The following is a 27796-nucleotide window of genomic DNA, read 5'->3' on the forward strand; positions in this document are numbered from 1 at the left end:
TATTATTCTATGAAGCTCCATGTTTTTATAATATTAGCTACTTGACTTTCCACCTATATTGATCTGTGTAGATCCTTGTTTTCATAATATTAGCTACTTAACTTTCCATCAATATTATTCTATGTAGCTCCTTGTTTTCATAGTATTAGCTACTTGACTTTCCATCTATATTATTCTGTGTAGCTTCTTGTTTTCATAATATTAGCTACTTTGTTTACATAGTATTAGCTACTTGACTTTCCATCTATATTATTCTGTGTAGCTTCTTGTTTTCATAATATTAGCTACTTGACTTACCATCTATATTATTCTGTGAAGTGCCTTGTTTTCATATTATTAGCTACTTGACTTTCCATCTATATTATTCTGTGTAGCTTCTTGTCTTCATAATATTAGCTACTTTGTTTACATAATATTAGCTACTTGACTTTCCATCTATATTATTCTGTGTAGCTTCTTGTTTTCATAATATTAGCTACTTGACTTTCCATTATTATTATTCTGTGTAGCTCATTATTTTCATAATATTAGTTACTTGCCTCACAATCAATATTATTCTGTGTAGCTCCTTGTTTTCATACTATTAGCTACTTGACTTTTCTATCCCTATTATTCTGTGTAGCTTCATGTTTTCATAATATTAGCTACTTGACTTTCCATCCCTTTTATTATGTGTAGCTTTATGTTTTCATATTATTAGCCACTTGACTTTCCATCTATATTAATATGTGTAGCTCCTTGTTTTCATACTATTAGCTACTTGACTTTCCATCCCTATTATTCTGTGTAGCTTCATGTTTTCATAATATTACCTACTTGACTTTCCATCCCTTTTATTCTGTGTAACTTCATGTTTTTATAATATTAGCTACTTGCCTTTCCATTTATATTAAATTGTGTAGCTCCTTGTTTTCATAATATTAGCTACTTGCCTCTCAATCTATATTAATCTGTGTAGCTTCATGTTTTCATAATATTAGCTACTTGCCTCTCCATCTATATTATTCTATGTAGCTTCATGTTTTCATAATATTAGCTACTTGCCTCTCCATCTATATTATTCTATGTAGCTCCTTGTTGCAAAATATTTACATAATGTAGTAAAATCCAATCTTTCAACGCTGAAAACTCCAATAAATCGATGTTAGGCAAACTTAATGGTCCAGCTCGGGCCTGGAGACTTGTATTCTCATAAATAAATGATAATACAGACAAGGATGGAGATGACATTAAACTGTGACATTATTCATAGTTGGCGATAACATTAGACTGTAAAGTATTCAAAGTTAGCAATATCCTCTTAGATATTTTTTTTCAATTTAAAAAAAAATATTACACCTTTAAAGTTATTTACCCCATCGTATTATAGACAGTTTTCCGTGGATATTAAAATGAAAGATTAAAACAAGTTTTCTTAGTCTCAATTGGACCGAACGCTAAGGCTGACGAAGCCCTGTCTCACTTTGAAGCAAGACGATTCCCTTTTCTCCCATCTCTTTTGAAGAGATTTTCTTCCCCCCCCCCCCCTTCCCTTTTTCTTTTCCCTTGTCTTGCTCAAAAGTGGGACAGATTGGGCTTCGTCGATTATTTAGTATGGCTGGAAACCTGTTATAATCCACCGGACATTCATCAGTTTCGAAGCCATACTGGAAATGACTATTCATTTTGTATAAAACTTTTCCTTCAAAAATAGGTTTAACATAGGGTTAGAATCATTCAGATTAGAATACATTACCAAATCAATAAAGCTGAGTAAGATAACTAGGCCTTTTTTTCTCCACTTTAGGTTTTTTTCTCTGTAAACTTATGATGAATATATTATTACATTGATCTTACACCAGTTTATCATATACTCTAATAAAGAAATACTAGCAGCTGGCTAAAGTACCCTCCATCCCTCCCCATTACCCCATCCTCTTCCTTTCTACTGGTTGAACGAACCTCCCAATAAATGAGTTTCATGTAAGCAAACTAAATTGACAACAATTTTTACATCCATTACAAAACCAAAAAGACAAAGTAATATAAAAAGGCCATTTTCTCAACTTTTTAGTCAAGATACTAAATTGCTTGCTTTAGTGCTTTTTATATAAGTAACATGGATAACATTGTCCTTCAAAGCAAAGCTCAATGAATTAGAAAAATTACCAAATCATTGATTTCAATATGGCGGAGACTAATGCCTCCATGTAAGTAAATTAAAGTTTTAAAAAGAAATTAATAAATCATTGTTTGGATGGGGGTGATTTTTTCCATGTTTAAATTTAACAAAGACTAAATTGCTGCAAAATTGTGTCATAAAAAAAGAGGAATTATCCATCTCTTTTTTAGCAGTTTTCTTTCCCACTTCTCCTCTCATCTCCCTCATTTTATGACGTCACTTGGATAATTTTTGACACAATTTTGCAGCAATTTGGTCTTTCTCTTGCATTTTCTTGGGAGGGTGAAGGTGCTATCTCTCGAAATAGTTTCACTATAAAAAGCTTCACTGTAAATAAGAACCAGTAAGTAAAGACTTAAGCTATACAGGTATCCTGTACTTTTATATAAAATTCCTCTTGAATACATCGTAAGAAATAAAAAGATTCGCTTTTAAAAGTTGCTGGAAATAAATTATGCCGAAAAAGGCACAAGAAATTTTAATGACAATCTAAAGAAAATCTAAATCCGATATTCACTATATTGGATGTAGTATGTACTAAGCAAGGAGAGAGGGGATATTGGGCTCCTTATTGATCAAGTTTCGTAAAAACGTTTTTTTATTCGTTGGCTTTTCAACCCTTTGGAATTTTATTGGATTTTGATGAATTGGTTTATTAAGTTAAGTGTCCAAACATTTCGACCACAAATTATGATATACAGAGGAGGTAAGTTTGTGTATTATAATTGTAGATTTATTGACCATTGTCTTGTGGTATCCGCCTAGGATAAATGGCAGACACCAGAGTTCGAAAAGACTACGGCAGTGTGACAGACGTGGACACCTTACTATAGAGAAGCTACGCTTCTCTAACAATCACTAAATAACAAACAGCATCTATTCAGTTGTTACTTTATTGCAGGTCTAAGGGTTACTAAAGTTATATACAACAAACAATAGCTACACAGATAGGAATAAATAATCATAACATAAAAGCATTATAATACACATACAATAGTCAGTTTGGGCAATAATGATCCCCCATCCCTGGAAAGGGTGGGGGGAATTAACAATGCAGCTTAACCATAATAAAGCTTGTCAGATTCAATCATTAATTTTAGGCATAGGGAGGGGGTCGGCAGACCCCTTCCCCAGGACTCGGGGGAGGGCCTGTGGCCCTTCCCCGAACCCCGGTCAGGGGTGCCATAGGCATGGCTCACGGTTGCCGAATACCACAACTCTCCCCTCGGAAGGCTGGGAGAGGGTTTCCCTACCAGACTTCCGACAGTGGTTGAGGCCTTCGGCCCGCTCCTTAGGGCTAAGATATATACAAATGATAATGATTCAATGGAATCCTAGTGGTGAGTTTTTCAGGGCTGATGGGTTCCCAACGTGGGATAGAAGGTAGAGGCTGGCTTTGGTTGGACACGTAGCTCGGCGCCGGCAGGTGTCAGGTTGGCGTGGGGCAGCGGGACATTCTGGTTGTTGTTGGCAGCGGCTGGGGCACTGGCTGCCAAGTTGACCGTCTGAGCGGCAGCCTGGCCTCCCGAGGGGCCGGGGGTCTTCCAGAGGGCGGTCCTGGCCTGCCTGGGCGGTCATGCCCGCTATCGGTCGATTGCATGGACACCATTTCCTCGGCGGCTTCCCGGCCAATGGGGATGGCATCCCAGTCTACTGAAAAGTCCCGGGACTTGGCATGGGTGAGCCGGGCTCTGGCCAAGGCCTTCCTGTACAAGGTTGGATGGTACAGGAACACTTGTGACATCACATTCATGGCGGCCCGTACACCTCCTTGTGCGGCTGCCAGGGAAATAATGGTCAGATCCCCCAGCAGTTTGAGGATCAACAACAGTAAGCACAGTATGGCTGCGCCATCTCCCCACTCGTGAATAGCTTGACTGAACCCAGCCCAGACATCCAGGGAGGCCTCTCCTTCCTCTGCCAGTCGGTCGATATTGTAGGACACAATCCCATGGTCTCCAGTGGCCGAACAGCTACCTTGCTGAACGCACGAGCCATAGGACAGGCCGGTCAGCATGGCGCTTTTATACGCTGGGAATGCTAGCAGCTGCTGCCAGTCGTTCAACTCAGCCTGTGAATACAAGCCTCCTGAACTAAAGTCATCCAAGGGTTCTGTCAGCAGCTGCTTGGGCGTATCCAGCGGGGGTGGCCTCTTCTTAGGTGCGGGGGTTAGTTCTATCCAGCCTTCCTCTGCATGCACAGTCAGGGGGTAGGTGGAGGAGCAGGGAATCTTGGTGGCGTGGCCGCTATACACCCGTGTCACGGCGTCTACAAATCCTGTGGGTTCCACTGGTACTTTGTCCCAACATTCCTTGCTTTCACGGACAACGTATTTGTTGCGTTGGCAGGTAAGCTGGAGCAGGACATCTCCCCTCAGTACAGAGAACGTGCTCCCCTGGACACGCACTGGGTGGGCCGGGTCTAGTTGCTGGAGCTTCCAGCAGTTGGCCGCTACTTCTTCTGCTGCTGTGCTTTTCATGCGTGTCTCCAGAGTAAATCCAATATAACCTGCATGTATCTGGGCCTGCAGGGGGACATCAACGTCCCTGGCCGATACTCTGGGCAGCGCTGCCGCGGCTGGGTTGGCTGCCACGAACAATGCTGGGTGGTTGGTGGCATGGGCCTCAAAGTCGCAGTTCACTATTGAGGTGGGGTTGGTCATGTTGATGAAAAACTGGGCTTGATGGTCAACCAGGAACGCATCCATCACTAGGCTAGGCTGGAGGCTGCGGATCAGCCTCAAGGGGCAATCTCTCCCCAGGTGGTCCCACACGTAGGTTGCTTCCCCAGTGATGCAAGACAGCTCAGAATGGGGACATTCTAAGGCCAGGTGGTCAGATTGGGACTCCACCCGTCCATCCTCTACTACGTAGGTCTCTTCCTTGACCAGCAGCCGTCGTTCCTGGAGCACTAATTGCTTGCGGTACAGCTGGCCCTCGAAGTGGACGTCCTCCCCTTCACAACCCACCCCCTCGGGGCTGTTGACAAGGGCGCCCACCATATCGAGGGTGAAGAACAGGGGATGGTTCAGCTGGAACGTCAGTGGCTGGGTCTTGCCTGGCAGCGTGTAGACTCGGTTCCTGGCCAGGTCTCGGCACGTTTCTGGATCGATCTTGGTTGGCCTCATGAGGGTGGGGACCGAGGTCACCTTGAGGTGACCCCATACCCCACACCTGAATGTCCACTGGGACACAGTGAGCTGACAACTGTATCCTGTTGTTTCCCTAATCTTGACTTGTTGCAGGACGTGTACTTCATGGCCCAGGGACACCTCCTGGTGTAGCGGTTCCGTGCTACACATCTTTTCTTTATTGTAGGCTGTGACGTGGGTGGGGTTGGCGCAGTCCCATCCCACCAGGACGTAGCTGGTTGTAGGCCACACGGCTGCCAGCAGTAGTCCCCACAGGACCATCCACCAGTGTGAGAAGCTACCAGACAGCCATCTACCTCGCGCACGCGGCTGGGGATCTTCGGCTCGGGTCACGGCTGCTTCTCGGGGCTGGACACGGCTGGGCTGCTCCTGGCTAGATACAAATTTCCATTGAGCGTTATCTTTGTGTGTCCGGGGCACCCCGATACCCTCCCCAATGACAGACTGGCAGGCGACTGGCGCTTGCCTGGGTGTCGGCTCCCCTAGCCCCAAGGGGTCCCTTCCCTTGTCCATGGCATGCCCAGTGGCATGGGGCTGAAGTGCGGGTGGCACAGGCTCGCCCTGACTCACGTCCCTCCCCTGCCCTAGGAACTCAGGTGCATGTGGCACAGGCAAGTCCTTATATCCCCAAATTTCAATCTCCCCAGCCTCTGGTGCAGGGGGCACAGGCAAGGTTGGGGTTTTACAATAGTTTGGATACAACACATTTGTTAAATTTAACTTATCCTGGCTCGACTGGAAGTGCTGGGCAGCTGGGTTCCTTCGGCTGGCAGGGGGCGCTGGATGGTGTATAGTTGGGCTCTCCCTACAGGCTGGTGGCGCTGGCTGACTGGGGGTGACGGGTGTCACCCCTTCCTCTGGGACTGCTGGCTCGTTCCAGGATCCAGGTATCTCGGTGGCGGCGACGGTTGTCGCCCCAGGCACCAGGTTGGAGGCTGGCTCGTTCCAGGATCCAGGTATCTTGGTGGCGGCGACGGTTGTCGCCCCAGGCACCAGGGTGGAGGCGCTGGATAGCACCCCCCAGTCATCGCAGGTGGCGGCGCCGGGTGGCGCCCCATACATCGACTCTGATGCGCTGGCTAGCGCCTCCTGCCTCTCTCGTTCAACGGCCGCCAGGGCCTCCCCATACACCGTCTCAGTGACGCTGGGTAGCGCCCCTCCATTCTTGCTGGGTAGGCTCGGTCGAGCAGGCTCCATCATGTTTAGGCTAAAAGGCTGGGGCCTCAGAACTTCTGGCTCGGCGATGTTGTTGGGTTGCACAAACTCCGGCCCCAGGTGGTTGAGACTGAAGCCCAGGCCAACCCGGTTGGGTTCAGCCGCGCCTCCCAGTACGTTGATCCTAGCTGGCACGGTCCCAAACTGCGGCATTCCGTCGGCTCGGCCCGCTGCGTTGGGGGCGGCTGCTTGCTGCGGTGGTGCTGGGGGCGCGCTCCCTTCCATGTGGGCTACTCTGCTGGGCTTTCCTGGGGGAGCACCCTTGTCTGCGGTGTGCCTACGGCCGGCTACCTGGTCCCAGTCGGCTCTGCACTCGGCCGCCGTATGGCCGGCATAGTGGCAACACTCGCACTTGGCAGGACGGTCACGGCGTGGCTGGGTGCGTCTCTCCTCTAGGCTGACTTCCAGAGGCGTCGGGCAGTCTCGAGCTCGGTGGCCTTTCCCTTGGCAGCGGAAACAGCGGCCTGGAATCTTGTCATCTGGAGCGACCTTCCCCATCTGGTGGAGACCCGGAGCCAAGGCGCCAATCTCCATTGGCTCCGACTCGTCGTAATTGGGCAACTGGACGCTAGCTGATCCCGTGAGCCCGTTGGTGGCGTCCACTAGGCACACACCCTCCTTCAGCTGCTTGGTAATCATTGTGACGGTTAACATGGCTCGCCTCGTGTACTCAGGTACAGAGGCGATCTCATGACTCATCATTTCACGTTTCACATTAGCGTTACGAATGCCACGATTTAATTCATCGACTAATAATTCGAGATCCTCATGGCTGTAGGCGTCCCTATACAAGGCACACTTTGTGGATATGTATGCTTGTATAGGTTCTGTCGAGTGTTGCCTGTAATCCCTGAAGGCTTGCTTCAAAGTCTGGGATTCAAAGGCGGGACGAAATAACATTTCACACTCGGCCTTGACTTGTTCGTATGTCAAGGCTTGGCCTGCCTTGCCAAACAGATGAGAAGCCATTTCCGCCGCTTGCCCTACCAGTGACAGTAAAAGGGCGTTGCGGCAGTTGAGGGTGTCATGGGGCGGCACGCGGTAAGCCGCCCATGATATCTCGAGTCTGCGGATGTGGGAACTCCAGGATTGCTTGGGCGGTCCTCTATACTCCGGCAGGTTACTCAGCATCAGCTTGCGGTACTCGGCTGGAGCCGGCTGGGGGTCATCCTGGAGCCATCCTTGGGCTTGGTCTCCTCCTGGCGCTTGCGGCTGCTCCATCGGGTCAACGGTTCAACGGTGGGACACAAAGTTATAAGGCAATATTATAAATGGTTTGTCACTTGAGGCTTTCTAGCCTAACAGCCAACACTGTTTTATCACTAGGTTGGTAGTTTAGTTACAAAGATATAACTTAGCTGTACTTATCACTAGTTTTATTCTGAGGTTGTAGAGTAGGCTGGTAGGGGTAGATAGCTGTTGAGGGTCTGAACTGCTGTCAGGAACTGATTGGGTTTTCCTTTATCACACTATAGATAGGAGGGAGAAGCTTGTAATGCTTTATTTTCTAAAAATACCTCTGTTAGATGCTATGGAGTAGCTCCGCTCCTGTGTGTGTGTGTGTGCGTGAAATCTCCTTTCCTTGCAGCGCGCTTACGCACCATCAAATCCGCGCACACAGGTAAAACGCGCACTTATCCCTCAACTTGCTCTCTCATTGGTCCGCTTTGTCCGTTGAATTTTATGATATTTCCCGAACTCCGTTGCGCGACCCGTAAATGGCGCTCTGTTTTCCCGGTCGCTAGCTCCACACCGTGGGCGGACTTAGTCAAGTGTGGGTAGGAGGGGGGAAGCGCGTGAGGGGACGGGGTAAATCCGTCCGTTCCCCCTGTGAGGAAGGGGGGAGTGCTGTGGGTTTGAGGTGACTGTGTGATGAGGTAATGGTGCCCTTTCTCCTTAATCCTAGGCTTTATTGTTATGTCACCTTGATTGTATTTTCTTCAATGGAGAGTGGGCCCCTCCCTTTCCTCTGGAATAAGGGGTGTATTTTGTTGTGCTGGAGGCTTGGGTGGTTAGATTGTTTATCAAGGCATTGTTGTATTACATCTAGATTCTATTTTTGGCCTTATCACAATACATAACAGATTTGCTTACCAAGCCTGTTCTATTTTTAGTTGTTATCACAATACACAACAAATCCAAGCCTGTTCTATTTTTAGTTTTATCACAATACACAACAAATTGTTTGCCAATCCTTGCTCATAAATCTATTGTTTAACCATCACACTAGGGTGGTAATCCCTACAATGTGATATAATATCTGCTTTTCTAGATGGGTGGCTGCGCTGTAGCCTCTCAGGATACTTGGAGTTGACGTAGTTTTCTCTGCTTTGGTACACTACACTCGTATGTTGGCTCGCAGCTCGCAGCTATGTGGCGTGTTTCAGCCTATCGGCGGCAGGGAATGTCCCGTCCTGCTAGCGCCGCTTATCCGAATCCGGCTGATGGCGGCAGGGAATGTCCCGTCCTGCTAGCGCCGCTGGTTCGGATCCTGCTATCTCTTGCAGTAAATGTTGGCCTATTTTCAGCCGTTTGCACTTATTTGGCCTGTTTCAGCCAGTCCGCAGGCCTGTTTCAGCCCTTTGAGCGCTCAATTCTCCGTTAGATGTCGGCGCTTCTCGCGGTTCTCCGTCAAGTTTCGCTGTTTCACTTCCACAACTGCCGGATGCAGAGTTAGACCTTGCTATCCAGGGTGGGTAATTCAGGTTGCTTGTGTCAGTTTTGCCAGTTTCACTGCTGGGAGTACCTTAGCCTCAGCTGCGCGTCTGCTCTACACTTGTGGTTTGCCGTAATCTCACACAGCTGTCACCAAAAGTTGTGGTATCCGCCTAGGATAAATGGCAGACACCAGAGTTCGAAAAGACTACGGCAGTGTGACAGACGTGGACACCTTACTATAGAGAAGCTACGCTTCTCTAACAATCACTAAATAACAAACAGCATCTATTCAGTTGTTACTTTATTGCAGGTCTAAGGGTTACTAAAGTTATATACAACAAACAATAGCTACACAGATAGGAATAAATAATCATAACATAAAAGCATTATAATACACATACAATAGTCAGTTTGGGCAATAATGATCCCCCATCCCTGGAAAGGGTGGGGGGAATTAACAATGCAGCTTAACCATAATAAAGCTTGTCAGATTCAATCATTAATTTTAGGCATAGGGAGGGGGTCGGCAGACCCCTTCCCCAGGACTCGGGGGAGGGCCTGTGGCCCTTCCCCGAACCCCGGTCAGGGGTGCCATAGGCATGGCTCACGGTTGCCGAATACCAGTCTTATCCCTTTATTTTCTGGTTTTAAGTAACGTTTTTAACAAGATAACAATGTATGATAGACTCATTTTTATGACGTTACACATAACACTTTCCAGCGCTTCATATTGATTCCTAAGATGATTTGGCACAATGTTACATGCAGATGTTATAAATCAATATGAATTGAAGTAATTTTGGGATAGAATTGTCGCATTTGTAAAATATATTGAGTTTTAATGCGTTCTTAGCCTATGTTTGTAAATGTTTGTTTGTATGTCTATTTTATTTAATGGCCATTTAGTTTGTAATCCTTGTTAAGTTGTTTTTGAGGATTGAAAAACTGTTTTTCTCTCTTTGAAAAAATAGGTTTCAAAATATTTTTTTTTAAACTATCATAAACCTGATGCTAAAACATTAAAACAAAAAGTTATTGATAGGAAAAGAATTATAGAGTAGCTTTGTTCAGGAAGTAAGGGGACAATGTGCTGCTTAGATCACTTGTCCAAAAATTATTTTACTGATATTTTCCTAGTCATTGGCTTAACAACTTTCTTAAGGAGGGATAATTTTGTGTATCATCATTGATAATGTAGGCCACTGCCTTATCCCTTTAAGTTCCTGATCTTGGGGTTCTATTTTACAGCAAAAATCCTCTTCTAAAGTGTAAGTTTTTTGAAAATAAACTAATTATATTATTATTTTTCATAGTAAAAAAGCATTAAGTATGCATTGTTATTAAAGTAAGGAAAATAAGTATTAATGAGGAAGTATAAATAATTAATGAAAACAATATACTAACATAACATATATAATATATTAGAATTGGAATAATTATGAAATAAAACTTAAATGATAGAAATAAATATTTTTAACACTTATAGTAGAGTTAAACTGTTTTTAATTTACTTTTGAAAAAGAGGTCGAAAATATTCTAGGACACCTGTAGGCTGTTGAACCAGACTGCAGAGCCTAAATTTGAAGACCCCAATTAACCTGGGGGAATTTAAAAATAAACTTTTTCTGTTGCTTTAGCAATATTTTACAGAGCAAAAGGGTCTTTTAGTTTAGGGTACAATTGCTGCTTACAGAACAGTTTTACATAATTCACTTTATATTAATGCAATAAAAAAACAATATTCTGTTCAATGGAAATGATTTTTTTTTGGAGGGATGGTGCATTACTTTCCTCCCACCTTTTTATCTCCCATATACGATAAATAACCAACAAGTGGTAATTGACCTAAAAAGGTTGTTGAGACCTCATTAAAGCATTTAAAACAGAAATACCATAGTATATTATGATTAATGCAAATAGAAATTAAGCTTTCCAATTACTTTTTACGTTTTAGATATTATATTGCTCATCTATTTTCATACTTTGTTCTTTATAATTATTATTCCTATTTCTATTTAACATGAAATATAACTTTATTTACTTCTTTAGACAGGTTGTTATGGTTGCCCAACAAAAATTCACTTTCTAGCTTCCAACTGTTTAGTTTGATAATAGAAATAAATAAGATATTACAAGATGTATATTCTAACTTTGAGAATTAATATCTCACTAATCACCAAACTGATTTACTTCCTATTTTGCGTTTGCAGTCCTATGGTTGATTTCACATATTGAACAACGGGTAGATCAACCCTTCTAAATAAAAAAATATAAAACACATTAAAATGTATATAATATTAATGAAACTAAAGGAAAAACAGGATATAGCTCCATTGGGAAATTAATTTATCAATCAATAAGCCAAGGTATAAGACACAAAATAAAAATAAAAAAAAAACATTTTTAATAATTTATTTTGTACTTATAACAAGAATAGCTGCTGTATTGGTGTTTTAAAAAAATGTCCTTTTTTAAATTTAGTAGATTTTTAAATTTTCCAAAGGAAATCAGACTAGGTCCAACAGAACATTGTGTTAAATTCAAGTTTCATGTTAGTAAAATGCAAAAAAAGCATATAATTTCCTTGTTTAAAGTTGTATAGAACCATTATATTTTTTTTCTTCTTTCTAAATTACAAAGTAAATTAATATTCCAAAACCTTATTACCAATTTTCAGGGTGTTTAAAATATGTGGACTTCTGTTGCTTCAAAGTAGACCTTATTATCAGACCCGCGACCGTGGCTCAACATGTAGCGCATCCGCTCGTCGTCGGGAAGGTGATAGGTTCGAATCTCGGTTCGATACCGCTTCATACCTAAAAACATTAAAAATGGTTCCCACTGCTACTATGTCAGATGCGCGACATAAATAGTTAGAGTGGGGGGAATGCCTTGGCCCAAAACAGGTGCAACTCGCTACTATGCACAGTTGGGACTTCTCAGACAAAGGTCGTGCATCTCAGAGAGTTGGTTGTCTGATGGGTGAATGGACGCTTTACAACGCAATCATAAGTATTGCATGTATGTTTCAAGGTGCGTGGAGGTCTAGTACCCGAAGCGACACCTAGCCCCTAGAGTCTTAAGACCTTATTATCATAAGCAAAGTATAATTTTATTGATAAATTACAGAGAATGTAATTTTACTTACTAGTACAATAAAATTGCTAAGAATTAAAATTATTGGCTTTTTTCTGGCCATTTTAAATATTAAAATGTTTCCTTTTATCATTCTTTTGTAAACTGAAAATTAAAAATTATTTCAAACTCTCTTATATAAAATAAATATATCATATGTACATACAATCATAAATCATAAATTAGGTAAGCAAATAATGAAATGGTAACTTTTTCATACAATATAATTATTTCATAAATTAACAATAAAACTTTCTAAAACAGTACATTTGACATTAATTTGACATTATTATTGACGCAATTTTCCAAAAATCTATGAATTTTAAAGGCTGCTAGCTGCCAAACGGCTGAATGTACAGATCATACTCGCACACCATTTTAAATGGCATAAGAAGGCCTACAAATAATCTGGAATAGTAAAGATCCAATGATGCACAGGGAAAGCTTTACTTAAGAAAAAACGTGTAAAATTGGTCTTTTTCTCTACACTCGAGATATTTATCCATTATTGATTTATGGCAATTCCAGATTATTTGTAGGCCTTCTTATGCCGCTTATTACAGTGTGTGGGCATGATCTGTACGTTCAGCCATTTGGCAGCTAGCAGCCTTTAAAATTCAAAGATTTTTGGAAAATTGCATTACCAGCAATATTTTATCGTGAACTGCAGTAGATCCAAAATTTGTATTTTTACGAACAATTAATATTACAATATATTTTATTTTCACATTTTCAGAAGGAGTTCTGCTTAGAATTATAGCATTAGATTAGAAGGAAATATAGCTCTCTTTTAAATTTTGATTATTTTGAAGTTTTCTAATCTATATCTATGAATACTGTTTTTTACTTTAAGGCAACTTTTCCTAATCTTATGCAACTTTAAGTATTTAAATGAATATTTCTGTCAGTGTATTTAGCTCAAATTTTTCTAGCAACAGCACTAATTTTATATCAATCATAAATAAATAATTTATTAATTATTGATGTATGGCATTTTTATGTATTATTTCTGCTCACAATAGATTAAAAGAATAGAGGACCAAGTACATGGCCCAAATAATCTTGTATTACATTGACCTGTTATAAAATATTATAAATTTTAAAATTTGTTTTAATCTGCTTATATAGATTTTTGAAAATTGTTAACAAAATACACTAAAAATTTACCATTTTATGTATTTTTTCTTGTCATTTCCTTTCTATTCCTAAACATCTTTTACTTGAAAAATGATTTGTAAACAATAAATGATTTAATTCTTAGTATACATGCACCAAAATGTATAAAAAGTCAGACAGCAAACATACTGTCTGAATTAGGCATAGTTTGTAAAATGCAGAAATTCAGAGAATTTACTTATACATAATATTTACTTTTAGGTTTACAAAAGACAATAATTGATTTCATTGTATTTAAATGAACACTATACTAACAGAGAAACAAAAATTACACTAGTGAAGCATTGACACTAGCACCCAACCCCCTACTCTAATATGTTGATAACTTATATCTTATCTTAAAATGGTGTTTTATTCCTGACTCAACTCTTCAGCCTTGATCTTTCCTTTAAAATATTCAAACTTATCTGACAGAAATTGAATAATTATACGAAAAAAAATACAATGGTATTACCTTACAAAAAGACATATTAAATTAAGATAACTGATTAGCCACTTGTAACCTGTAAAATATGAGTGTATTGGGAAACACAAAGATATAAAATAATGCATTTAAAGCCATCCCTTGACCTACTCACTCTTACTCACTTTATCTCACTCACAGCTAAACCACAAACCAATTTGGGAGGTGTGGTTTGGGGCCATATAGCACAGTACACACAGTTAGTATCTCATTTAAACAGGGTGCTAAAAATAGTAAGTATCAATTCAGTAAGAAATATTTCTCAACTCAATTTTCAAGGAAAAAGTCTACTTTATCAATTTGATATTGAATCTCATAGTGAAGTGAATCAAGCAAATTTAACTTGGTCATTTTAAACTAAAATGGTATTAAAACTTATTAACACATTTATTCTAATACAGGATATTTTTTAAGTTATTAATTATTTAATGGTAGATATTTTTAATTACCAAGTTTCATAAGATGATTCTATTTAATCTTGAATTAAATATAATTTACAGAATCTATTAATTTTCTGATTTAACAGTAAAACTATACTTGGTCATATTCCTAAACACCTGCCATTACTTTTTTCTTTAAATCCAAGAGTCCCATAAATTTTGGCACATGTTACATTTATCACCCTGTACTATTGTAGTGCATTTCATTTTCCCCCAAAACCTTCAATTTATACATTATACACTGCCACGTATATTATATAAACTTGATTTATTTTATTGCAGCTCCTGACCTTATATTTGGTATAATGGTTCCAGGTTGCACCTTACTACTGCTGAAAGTAAAGAATACACATAGTATAAATTATTATATATTATTTACCAACAGTAGTGTATATGTTGCAATTATTATGTTTGCAGGGTTATTTGCAGTATGGTTGTATAAATCAAACTTTGCATTCCTTGAATTGTTTCATCTACCATTGTACATCTTGTTTCAGCACAGGATTGAAAGTTTGCAAAGGCCCAGTGAATAGAATTTCAAAATTTTGCAAGTAAATAATGAAAAAAATATAAATATACTAAAGTTGAAAATTGCGTGGGGGGGCTGGATGACTTACCCCCCTTACCCATGCCTTACCCATACCTCTAGAGTGCCCCTAGAGTCCTCTCTTACAAAAATTACTTCCTTTATAAAAAACAAAGATATTTTAAAAGCCTGTAAAACTATTTTATCTTGCACATTTCCAATTGAATAAAAATGCTTGAAGAATTATAAAATATAAATGAATAAAATAAATATTACAAAACACTCTTTTATTTTATTTTCAGATTGTATAAGCATTATACAGTTACAAAATTCATTCAAACCATTAACTATTCTTCTTACTTAAAATTTAAAACTTTGACTGCCAAATTTGTTTAATAAATTCAGATGATATTAATTTTTAACAAGTCTAGAGAATATATTATTAGATATTTTATTCATAGTTAATTTTAGTTCTCATGCAGTCTATTCTTTCAAACTTTAGCAAGGTATAACAATAGAAAACTATAAATATGAAAAATCAAGACTTAAGATTAATTAATTATTAATTTTAAAAACAAAAACAAATAAAACAAATTTTCCAATGTCGTAAGAGGTATCTGAACCCTAGATCCAATGTTTTAGACCAAAAATGGTTAATATCCACTAATTTTAAATTTATTTAGATAAAGTTAAATTTTAAGTAATGTGATAAGGTTTTGTTAGAAAAAGTTTTAAAACCAAAAAAAATAACAATTGTTGTAAGTAACTAAAAGATTAAGTAAGTCACACAAACTAAGAAAAAACTATGGAAATGATTAAAAATTTAGGGGTTGATCCTATCCAAAAGAAAAATATAACATAAGTAAATTAAAATTTATCCAAACATTAATACCAATCATCAACTGGAAGACACAGACTAAACTTGTAGAGTAGTTTTGCTGCATAAAAGCTAGAAGAAGAAGAAAGTGTTGAAAGGAAAAATGCTCTTGTGATTGATTTCACAACTAGTGTTCTTGAAATTTAAATTTTGCTCAAACTTTCCAACATTGTTTCAAGGCTCTTCACACCATTGTATCAAGGAATCAGGGTTAGGAAAGTAGATTTCAAATCAATATTTTTCAAGTCTGGTAACTTAAGGAGGGATGAAAGGTTGTAAATCAATTAAATTGTTACTCAATCATTTCTTTCTCCACAAAATATTTGCTGAAAATAAAAAAAAAAGATTCTAACTATTTAAAGGGTATAAACAAAAACAAAATAGCAATAATCTATTTTAGGTACAGTAAAAACATAATATAATCTTAAATAACCATGAACCATCAGATATTCTTATATATATATATATACACACAACAAAACCTGTTTAAATTGTTTATTTGTTGTTGTTAAATAAAGACTTATGAAGAGGTTAATGAAAATAATGTAAATAATTATGATGTTAATGTAGTCTATAAATTAATGATTTTTATAATAAATGATGGCTTTAAACAAAAGTTTATTAGTCATTTTTTTCCCTTTCATTGTTTTTCTTTTATTAATTTTGTATTTTTGATAATTAATAGCAAGGATTTATTTTACTAGGGTATGTCCGTCTGGAATAAATATAAGAAAAAGTAACAGGATCTTTGTGTGTCTGAGTGTCTGTCTGTACTAAGTTATCTCAAGAACTGCTGAACTGATATGGCTTCCTTTACTGTAGCTTCTCAAAGGTCCTGGGAAGGTTTATAGCTTTTTTAGCAGGATCTTTGTGTGTGAGTGTGTGCCAAAGTATCTTGCTAACCACTGAACCAATATGATTTTCGGTCTATGTCCTGGGAAGGTTTATAATAATCATATTAATTTTCTGTTCTAATTTCATCTTCTTTGCTATTGCCTAGATATTTACATAACTATATAGTAGCAAATTTATATATTTTGTATTTTCAACAGTCTGTCTGTCAGTCTGAAACTAATTGGGAATTTTCATTTTCTCAGCTGCAATTTAAGATAGACTGCTTGATTCTTGTTGATGTAAAATATCCCACGTGCTTCATTACCCATGGATGTTGTCATTCTTGTTTATTTTATTTTATTAATGTTTACCTGTACAGTAGACATAATAATCATAATATTTTATATTGATTTAATTTTAAAAATGAAAAAAAAAATTTGACAAAAAAAAATAAATATTTACCAATTTTACAACTAATGAAAGTGTTACGAAGAATGTTTTATTAGAATCGCTACTACTCTTTTTACCTAGCTGCTATTATTTGTATGTTTTTATTCTTGTTTTGTTAATGTTTTTAAAAGCGAAGCTTTTTTATTTCTAGGGTGGTCCGTTCGTCCGTAATGAATAGCTTTTATCGATGATTTAGGCATGTTAGAATTGTCATTTCCATTACAAACTTAGCATGGTGATTCCTGTAGTATTAGAAAGTATAGAAACAATATAATCATTACAAGAATGTCATCACGTCCATTTTATTCTTCTAACAGTATTCTATTTGAAGCAGTTATGCAACAATTTTCCTTACAATTTTGTTTTTACTTCTATACATTTATTTTCTGTTTTTTTTTCAATTTTAATACTTTAAAACCCGCGACCGTGGCTCAACACGTAGCGCATCCGCTTGTCGTCGGTAAGGTGATAGGTTCGAATCTCGGTCCGACACCGCGTCATAACTAGAGACGTTAAAAATGGTTCCTACTGCTGCTATGTCAGGTGCGTGACATAAATAGTAAGAGTAGAGGGAATGCCTTGGCCCAAAACAGGCGCAACTCACTACCATGCACAGTTAGGACTTCCCAGACAAAGGTCATGCAATCAAAGGGTTGGTTGTCTGATGGGCATATGGACGTTTACACCGCAATCATAGGGCTTAGGGCTGACAACCCTATCCCATATCCATAAAAAAAGGCCACATTGTTACAGAAACACTGACAAATTGTCAGCGGCCTATGCTCCCCCTGTGGAGTGAAAAGGGCTTGTTGCTGTTTTTTTTAATACTTTAAATGTGTTAATGTTAGTTTGTCATACCGTTTCAGAGCTTCACTTTTATGGATGTTATCATCCTTGTTTTTCTAAAGCATACAAGCATGATAAGAATTAAGAATGGTTAATCAATTTTATCCATATAATAGGCTCCTCCATAGAGTGTTCCAACTAATCAGTAATCATACAAATATATTTGTTGTTTACGAAAGTAAGATTTTAATTAATTATTCTTAAAGTTGATTAAGGCATGTAAGAATTGTTCTATCAATTTTAAACTTTGCATGATTATTCTTGTTTCAGAATCTCAGTATGTCCGTTTTGAGCTTTTTTTTAGGTTTTTGATTATAACTTTTAGTTTGTTTAATGAAGTTCAAAAGTATATAAGTGTGTCTATTATAAAATGGATCCCAATTTAAAGTAATTTTGGATTAGTTTTTTTAATTCTCGTACAAACTTCTTAACATTTGTCAATGTAAATTTGTTTGATCATCTGATTTTTTAGCTTTGCTTTTATAGATTTTTTTATCCGTATTTTGGTAGGAACACCTTAACCACTGTAATCCTGTATGGGTGCCAAAACTAAGATCATTCATTATTATACCAAATCATTTACTAAGTATATTTGCGATAACTTTTATTTAATGAAATCTTCCAATTTTTAACATGTACAAAACGGCCTGCTTAATTGCTTCAAGATCCATGTCAGATCTATATAGGAAATAAATGTCTATAAACGAGCTCAAGTTTTCCAAGGAATAATTGTTTAAAACTCAAAGTGCTCCAATAATCCATAATAAACTCTCATTGCCCAGAACGATAAGACCCATTATTTTACTTTATTAAAAATAAATTCCTTTTTTTAATTTCATGTTGCTATTTACCTTATATCAATGTATTTAATTTCTAATCATAAAAAAGAAAATTTAGATTTATAATGTAATAAATTTAAGAAAACTCTATTTTAAAAGAATTCGATTGTGGCGACACTTTGTGTGTTCAAATATTAAACTAAAATTGTAATCATCATCATTAACCCTTTGGTGATGGTAATGTAAAGAAAAAAATATAATTTAAAAAATCTTTTTAAAATCATTTAGAGTATTAAATATTTACTTTCTTTTAGATAGTAATGCCGGGTGAGGAAAATAGATTTATTGAGAAATAGATATGCATATAGAAAACTAGCCAGGGAGATAATTATATCGAGCCAACTCTAGTAACACATATATGATCGATAGATTTTTAGAATTTAGATAGATTGGTAGATTTATGGATAGATAGACAGATATTCCATTGATAGCTAGATAGATTCATAGATAGATGGATAGATAGAATCAACAAGCAATTATTATAACAGATAAATATACATTTTTTTCTACATTTATTCAAATCAGAAAGTCTTTTTGCACAGTGGCGTGCGAACCGAAGGGGGCATTTGGGGCAATCGCCCCCCCCTAGCGACCAAAACGCCCCCCCCTGCCCCCCCCTAGCAACCGCCCCCCCTGCCCCCCCCTAAATGTTAAAAAATGCCCCATTTTGCCCCCCCCTGGTCAACAAAAATGCCCCTTTTTGCCCCCTACCCTACAAAAAGCAAAACTATCCCAGTTTCCAAAAAAAGATCAAGAAATACTCCAAAAAAAAATTTTGGCGCTTCGCGCCAAACAGACAGTTACTATTCATTTAACCTTACCAAATTTTTAAATTAGTGTAGAAATTAGGTTATAATCTTTTTTCACTGAACATAACAAACCAGGTTATGGGAAGTATTTTATTTTGTATAATATAAACTTTTTACCAAAGAAATTTTGTACATCCCCAATGATGATACACAAAATTACCCCTTATATAGATTACAATTAGTGAATGAAATGTATGGAAACTCGACTTAATTAACCAACCAATCAAAATTCCATTAAAGTCCCCAAAGTTGTTGAGCCAACGAATAAGAAAATTGTATATGAAATATTGGGGACTAGTGTAATAAATAGCCCAAAAACCCCTCCCTCCCTGCATATTTGAAGAAAAAAATTTGCGCTTCGTGCCCTTCCAAATGGTTTCTGCTATGAAATATTGGGGACTAGTGTAATAAATAGCCCAAAACCCCCTCCCTCCCTGCATATTTGAAGAAAAAAATTTGCGCTTCGCGCCCTTCCAAATGGTTTCTGCTATGAAATATTGGGGACTAGTGTAATAAATAGCCCAAAAACCACTCCCTCCCTGCATATTTGAAGAAAAAAATTTGCGCTTCGCGCCCTTCGATCCAGTATGTAATTTACTTTGACTGTCATCACACAACATACAGGAAAAAGGATTTGTGACTTTTTCTACCTAAAATATATATTTATTTCAACAGATGCTCTTTAAATCTACTTGTCTGTATTCTTATTAATGATTTTTTGTGCTTTGCTACTTAAAGATGTTGTCATCCTTGTTGTCATACAATAAAGAAATATTTAATATCATTTTTTCATATTAGGTTAATTTTTGGTAAATTATTTCCAAAATGAGTGTTTTTATCTCCCCCCCCCCCCCCCAATTTATTTTAATGGGGTTATTCATCCTTCCTGCTGAGATTTTATAACATCCCCTTCCACCCATCAAAAATGTTTTGTGTTGGAGGGGGGGGGGGGGGGGAAGGTTAATTTATCTTCTGTACTATTTTTTCGAAGATGCTTTGTAGCTCCCTTCCCTTCGGTCATTGCAGGGTGGGGAGAAGGGATGGGGGAGAAGAGATGGGGGGGGGGGAAGAGGTGGGGGATATAAATGGGAAATAGGGATGGGGGAAGGGATGGGGAAGAAGGGATAAGGACTAGGAGGCCCATAATCAAATAATCCCACCCCTTAAAACGCCCTTATTTAAAATTAGTAAATATAATCAAAATGCCCCCCCCTAAAGCAAAGTGCCCCCCCGGGGCACTTTGATTTAGGGGGGGGCAAAGTTTTACAAAATATTCAAAATGCCCCCCCCTAGACAAAGTGCTTCGCACGCCACTGGAGGTAAATGAAAAGAAAATAGTTAAACTAGAATAAGATAAATATATAGATATTAATTGGTGTAAAAATAGTTGTTAATTAAGACTTGATGACCAGTGTTTTTCATTGCTGCAAAAAAATTTCTATCTTCCTTTTGTCTCCAGAAATGGATATAAGATATACATGGATATATTGACATGGGAAAATTTATCGTCAATTTAGGTTGTATTATGTACCTCATTTATTGTTCAGTTCACTCAACCTGTAGGAAGAAAATGTATGTTTGGAAGGGGTGAATTGTTATATTACCCAGCTCGAAGTATCACATTAAAGTAGACACAAATATGGCGCAATATCCAAGAAATAATATATCGATTTCGTCAGATATACAGCTATTCTATAAACAAATTATTATATATCTTTTAAATATTTTTTTTGGATCTACTGCAGTTCACGGTAAAATATTGCTGGTAAGCAATATTTCCAAAAATCTATGAATTTTAAAGGCTGCTAGATGCCAAACGGCTGATCATGCCCGCACACTGTTTTGAGCGGCCTACAAATAATCTGGAATAGCTATAAATCAATAATGCATAATTATCTCGCAGTGCAGAGAAATGCGCGAAAAAGACCTATTTTACGCGTTTTTTCATCAGTAAAGCTTTTCCTGAGCATAATTGGATCTTGGCTATTCCAGATTATATGTAGGCCTACTTATGCCGCTTAAAATGGTGTGCGAGTATGATCTGTACGTTCAGCCGTTTGGCAGCTAGCAGCCTTTAAAATTCATATATTTCTGAAAATATTGCTTACCAGCAATATTTTACCGTGAACTGCAGTAGATCCGATTTTTTAATTATCAAGCAATAGACAAGCAATGTTAGCAATCTCGTGTGGATTATGTACGTTTATTAATTAGTTATAGAGTAGCTTTGCTACAATAAAGTCTCCAATTTTAGAATGTATTAAAAATTAATGCGATTTATTTTTTTCAGATCACCAGACAATTCCAGTACACGCAGTGTCCTACAATTGGTCAACATTGAAAGAAGTCATCTGGGTAGGTTTCATTTTACTCATAGCTTAAGCCACTTTGCCTCTAGAGGCTTAGCACTTGGAGGAAGGGCTCGCAGTGGGACAAAGTGACTCAAAAATCAGCCACGTAACGTCTTAAAATTGAGGAAGATGATAGGAATTGTGGGAAAAGAAAACCACTAAAAAAAAGGATGGATAGACCCTCATTTTTATGACGTCACATGGCTGATTTTTAAGTCACTTTGTCCCACAACAAGGATTAAGGGTTCCTCCCACATTAAAAAGAAGTGTTTTAAAGAAACTGAGTAAAAGTTTTTTGTTTGGGCTATATCCACTAGGAGATAGCTATTTGCAGAGGTAACACACCACCTCAACGAATAGCCTAAAACCTACCCCAACCTGTATCGGAGATTTGGATATGTGCCTTATTCATTGCTGTTTAAAACATATGTAATTTTTTTTGAAATAGTTACATTACCCTCATTCTCTTAGAGGCAAATCTTTTCTTGGTAGTAAGATAATTCTAGTTTTGATTGTCCTTTCCCTGAACAAGTTTATTGGCACTGTTATTGATAAATATTTGGCGCATATGAAAAGATTAATATGAGTGCTTTCTTAATCGATATATAATTACCTGGATAGTGCACCAGATTTTTCATTTACTCTAATGAAATGATACTTTCAGCTGACTATACAAACCCTTACCCCATCCCCTTCCCTCCTGCTGAAGAACGCACTAGCCAATTAATAAGGATCATTATAGCAACCTAAATTGACTACAAATTTCCCCCTGTCAATATATCTACGTATTCTATATCCTTTGCTTTCTTAATATTCAGGATGTTCGTTACCTTTAGCAAAAATAATTTTGTTTGAAGAGCGCAGCTGATATATAGTTTTTTATCCTTCTGTAGGTCATTCCTTTGTGACACTTAGTTATTTACAAGCTTCAAACATAGGTTTATTCATAGAGGAACCAAAACTTACAGCGTATAAAAACTGTTAGCCGAGGATTCGATCTTTTTACAATTTTGGTCAGTCCGTCCATTCGTCCGTAACGGTTATCTTTTCTAGATAATTTAGACATTTTTGAATTGTCCATCGATTCCAAACTGTTCATGGTACTTCTTAGAACTTACTTAGAAATCAATGTCCTGCTTATTAAGTCATGACACTCTACAAGAGTTATTGTTCGTTTGTCCTCCCTTCTGATTTCAGAGCATCGCTTTTATGGAAGTTGTCATCCTTGTTTCTTATATAAACTTATTAACATACTTAAACGATATTTTTGCTACTGCGTATGCACATTCATATTTAATCATAAACATATTAGCATTTATGAATATAGATAGATAGATAAGTCAGGGAGTAAGGGAGGGGACAATAGATCTAATATTCAATTTTTTGGGAGTCTCAGACTTTGGGTACTGGCTTAAAGGGAATGTGCAAGAAATTAGCAAGTTCTGACTGATTTTGGGTACTAGCGCATCATGCCGCTAACTCGCTCTGTTAATTTTTAATATAGCAGACAGAAAAATTTTTTATGAGATGGTTGCTTTTAACATTATTTTTTCTCCAAAAAATATCATTTAATAGATAAATACTTTATTGTAATGTTTGTGTAATAAACAATCTAAGAACCCTTAAATTAAATTCTTGTTTTTAGTTGCATTTTAAAATATAAAGAGGGAGGTTTCTATGCTCAAACTTCCAATTTTAGGGAAATCGCCGTTTGATAGATAGATTAAAAGATTATAAATATATAGATTATTTAAAATACCAATATTTCTTATATTTTGAGGTTATAGGTTCAAAGCCAGGCAAAAATTAATATTCTTTCCAGTATGGCTTCGAAACCGAGTAATATTCACTGGATTGGAACCAGTTCTTAGCTATACTAAAAAAACATGTATAGCATCGTATTACAGAAAATTTTCCACAGATACTAAAATAAAATCATAAATTTATACCAATTTTTTTTGTATTACCTAAACTGGTATTGTTTTTGTTATTTTTCTTTTACTATCCACGGAAAGCTGTCTATAATAAAATGTGATAAATAACTATAACTATTTCAGATACAACTTTGACGTGTGAGACCTTTATTGGAAACGTGACAAAGAAAATATTCTCCACAGTTTTTCTAGATATGATATGTAAGTTTTTGTTTTAAAATCCGTACGTCATTTTATTTAAAGAAGTATGTTGCCAATGACGTTTAAACGAATTTTGGGAAGCCTACAGCCCACTTCAAAGTTTTGGGGAAAGTATTAGATTATAACTTCCACAATCTTTGAAAACCCACATTTTACCCCCCCCAAAAAAAAAAGTTTGGGCGTCCTTGCATAGTGTGTTCTGTAAAGCTTAGCTTTAAATTTACTTATAGGTTAAATGTGTACATTGACGATAAATGCTTGAAAGTATTCAATATGTCTTCTGAACGAGTATGGAAAAGGAAAAAGAGAGAGAGCGAAAGGAAAGAGTTAAAATGTAGATATATTAAATGAATAAATGAGATAGATAGATAGAAAATGAGTAGAAAAAGACAGAAAAAAGAACAAATTTAGAGATAGAGAAAACGAAAGTAAAAGCAAAAAAAAAGAAAAAAGAGAGTTGAGGTAGATTTATTATATGAATAGAAGAAGGAGAAAGAGAGAGAAGAAAAAAAGAGATAGAGAAAACGAAAGTAAAAGCAAAAAAGAAAAGAAAAAGGAGAGAAAGAGTTGAGGTAGATTTATTGAGTGAAAACTGTTTGCCTGAAAATGGAATGGTGATAGCGGGATTTTAATTTCAAATTTTACAAAAATGCATTTCTGTGCAGTGTTAAATTGGATGAATTAATAGGGGAGAAAGTATTTTTTTAGTAAGGATTAAAACCGGTTCAATTCCAGTGAATACTAATCAAATTCGAAGTAAAACTTGAAAATATTTTCCAGTATGGATTAGAACCGGTTCTTAGTCATACAGAAAATTTTCCACGAATATTAAAATAAAAATCATAAAATTAATGTCAATTTAGTTATCCCCTCGGATAGCCCCGAAGAATAGTGTAAAGAAGGGGGGTGAATGCCTACCCCTCCCACAATCATTGGAGGTGGAAACACCCCACTACACCCCACTTGATAACTGTCTATATCCACAAAGATTTTAATTTAGGTAGGGGGGGAGGGCAACGTACTACAATCATTTATCTCAAATATCAGCCGGGCAAACTATTGAAAATTTGATAATTTTGTAAAATCTATAATATAAAGTAAAACGATGTATGTCTGTCCGTCCAAAGCTTAAGATCTCGGTAACCGCAGAGCCGATTGTGCTCTACTCTTTAGGGAATATACCTACTGGTCCTGTGATGGTTTTAAGCTATTTTCTTGGGGGGATGGGACACCTCGACCCCCCCCCTCAAAAAATGAATTCCTCCCCCCCCAAAAAAATTCTCCCTCAAAAAAAATTTTTTTTACTTTTCTTTTTAAATCTAAAATCTTACGGAAGATTAGGTTGATCAAAACTCTTGGGGCAAAGCAAATAAATATGCTGTCAATTCATCCATGTTTATTAGATCTAATATATTAAATGCGCTGTTATGCATTTTACCGCTTTACCTTCCTTATCTTTACAACTAAATATTTTAATTTTTATCATCGGGGCTTTAAATTTGTTTTTTTTTATCCTGGGACGTCCAAGCTTTTTACTTTTTTGGTGGGTGGTGGGGGGGGGGGGGGTAAAATGAGGGGTTTCAAAGGTTTAAGGGGGTAATCTAATGTATTTTAATTTTTTTTGGGGTAGGTAAAATAAGAGGTTTTAAAGTCTTATGGGGGAGTAAACACCCCTTTACCCCCAAACCAATTGTTTTTTTTATCTATCTTGAATTGATCTATATATACTTTAAATCTTTAGCAGAGTACTGTAAATTATACAGAGCTGGATCTTTAAATTATTTCAATGGTGCGCCAAATCGGGGTGCGCCAAATTTCAGCCAATCACAGCGCGGCATTTCGTAAAATGCTGTGCTCTCATTGGTGGAAAGTAAGCTCACCCTGATTTGAAATGATTTAAAGATCCAGCTCTGGTACCTATGCTTTATAATAACCTACACTTATTCGTTGGCTCAAAAACTTTCGGTAGTTTTAATAAAGTTTGATCGGTTTTAATTAAACTATTAGTGTTTAAACTTTTCAACCATAAATTTCAATTAACACAAGGGTAATAAAATTTATCATCACTAGGGGTATGCATCAATTTATCGACCATTTAGATCCCTAAATGAAACAAAGGAAACATCAGGGATCGGAAGCCGCGCCTAAGCCGCGTGTAAGCCTCAGTGAAATCGTCATTTTATCACTATAAAATTTAGCTGGATGTATAAAACTGTCTCTTTAGTAGACAATCCTTCTTTCAAAAATTTCTATTTCTGCTCACAAGTAGGTTTAAAACTGAGGCTTATGCGCGGCTGAGGCGCGGCTTCCGAACCCTGGGAAACATGGTCACTAATAATTATTTATCGCATCGTATTAGAGACAACTTTACGCGGATATTGAGGGGCCGGGTTAACAAAACTAGTATTATCTTTATTTTAAATATTCTGGAATACAATGGTATTCATGTTTTTCTTAAGTATGGCTGCTGAGAACCGGTTCTAATCCAGGACAAAGCCCAAATAATTGTGTTAATATCGTGTAAAAAATTATCCATGTGGTAATAAAATGAGGGAGATGGGAGGAGTAGTGGGAAAGAAAACCCCTTAAAAAAGAATTATATATGCATTACTTGAATATTACACCATATTATCATGTACTCAAATAGAGTAATACTTACAGCTGGCTAAAATAACGATACCCCCAGTCGTCAACTTCCTTTACCCCATCCCCTCTCTTCCTACTGGATAAAAGAACTGACCAATAAGTGAGGTCCATATTAGCAACCTACATTTTTGTTTTAGTTGAGCCTGTATCAGTAGAAATAGAAGAAAAGTCGAGAATATTCGAGGAGGGGAAAACATTAAAGTTTAGATGCAAGGTAAGTTATTGAAAATCTCCAAAACGGCTAAGGCTAATTAATTTACGGTTAGGCCGGATACCGGATATCTGGCTGATTTATAATTCCGGAAATCCAGTATCCGGCCAGATATATGGTTAACGCCGGATATCCGGCCGTATAACCTTATAGTCGGAATATAAAATAAGCTGGATATCTTGCATCCGTATAGTTTCAATATGCGGTATCCGGTTGGATATTTAAAATGGCCGGATTTCCGGCCCAACTCTACTAATTATACTTTCTCATAATATAGGCTTTTTTGCATTTATCTCTTTTAATTTTTTCTGTCTTGAAGAAAGATGATGTTTGTCTTGTGTTTGGATTAATATGTTGATTAAGATATCTAAAATAGCCGTACAATTTTGTCTTTCCTTCATAGACATTTATGCTAGGCAGATTTTGATTTGTCGATAGTATGTCAATGACAACTTTTTATTTTAGCCATTTACTGTAAAAAAAATAATAAAAAAGTCAATGAAATTGTTTTATGTTAGATTTGCCAAATTATTACTTATTAGAGTCAATACAATCGATATAAACAAGTAAAATTTGTTTCAGGAAATATTTGAGAATTTTTTTTCTAATGTCCCCTCCCTCCCTGGGTATATAACATCCTGTTATATTGGTAGGGAAGGATAGAAAAACAGCCTAAAACTATCCCAGAACCTAAATCTCATAAATTAATTAGCCTAAAACCATCCCAAGAAAGATTTGAAGATTCCCTAAATTGGAGAACTCAATCGGTTTAATAGTTGACAAAATCTTAAGCGACAGACAAACAAAAAAAAACATTACTAACTTTTAATGACTTGTAAAAGTACGAATAAGAGTGTACTAATATAAATTAAA

At 37.2% G+C, this 27796-nt stretch overlaps 1 protein-coding gene across 1 annotated transcript in view; it reads left to right on the forward strand.

Moving 5' to 3' along the window:
• The window catches only part of LOC145332344 (nephrin-like), a 255389-nt gene that overhangs the window by 143006 nt on the left and 84587 nt on the right, over positions 1 to 27796 (forward strand). Inside the window, exons 9-11 of the mRNA XM_080177334.1 lie at positions 21871 to 21935; positions 23989 to 24066; positions 26850 to 26926. Coding sequence (XP_080033460.1) covers positions 21871 to 21935; positions 23989 to 24066; positions 26850 to 26926 — 220 coding nt within the window. The remainder of the gene's footprint in view (positions 1 to 21870; positions 21936 to 23988; positions 24067 to 26849; positions 26927 to 27796) is intronic.

This window comes from Acartia tonsa, chromosome 11 (assembly GCF_053477335.1).
Source record: "Acartia tonsa isolate MP-2025a chromosome 11, ASM5347733v1, whole genome shotgun sequence".
Taxonomy (NCBI): domain Eukaryota; kingdom Metazoa; phylum Arthropoda; class Copepoda; order Calanoida; family Acartiidae; genus Acartia; species Acartia tonsa.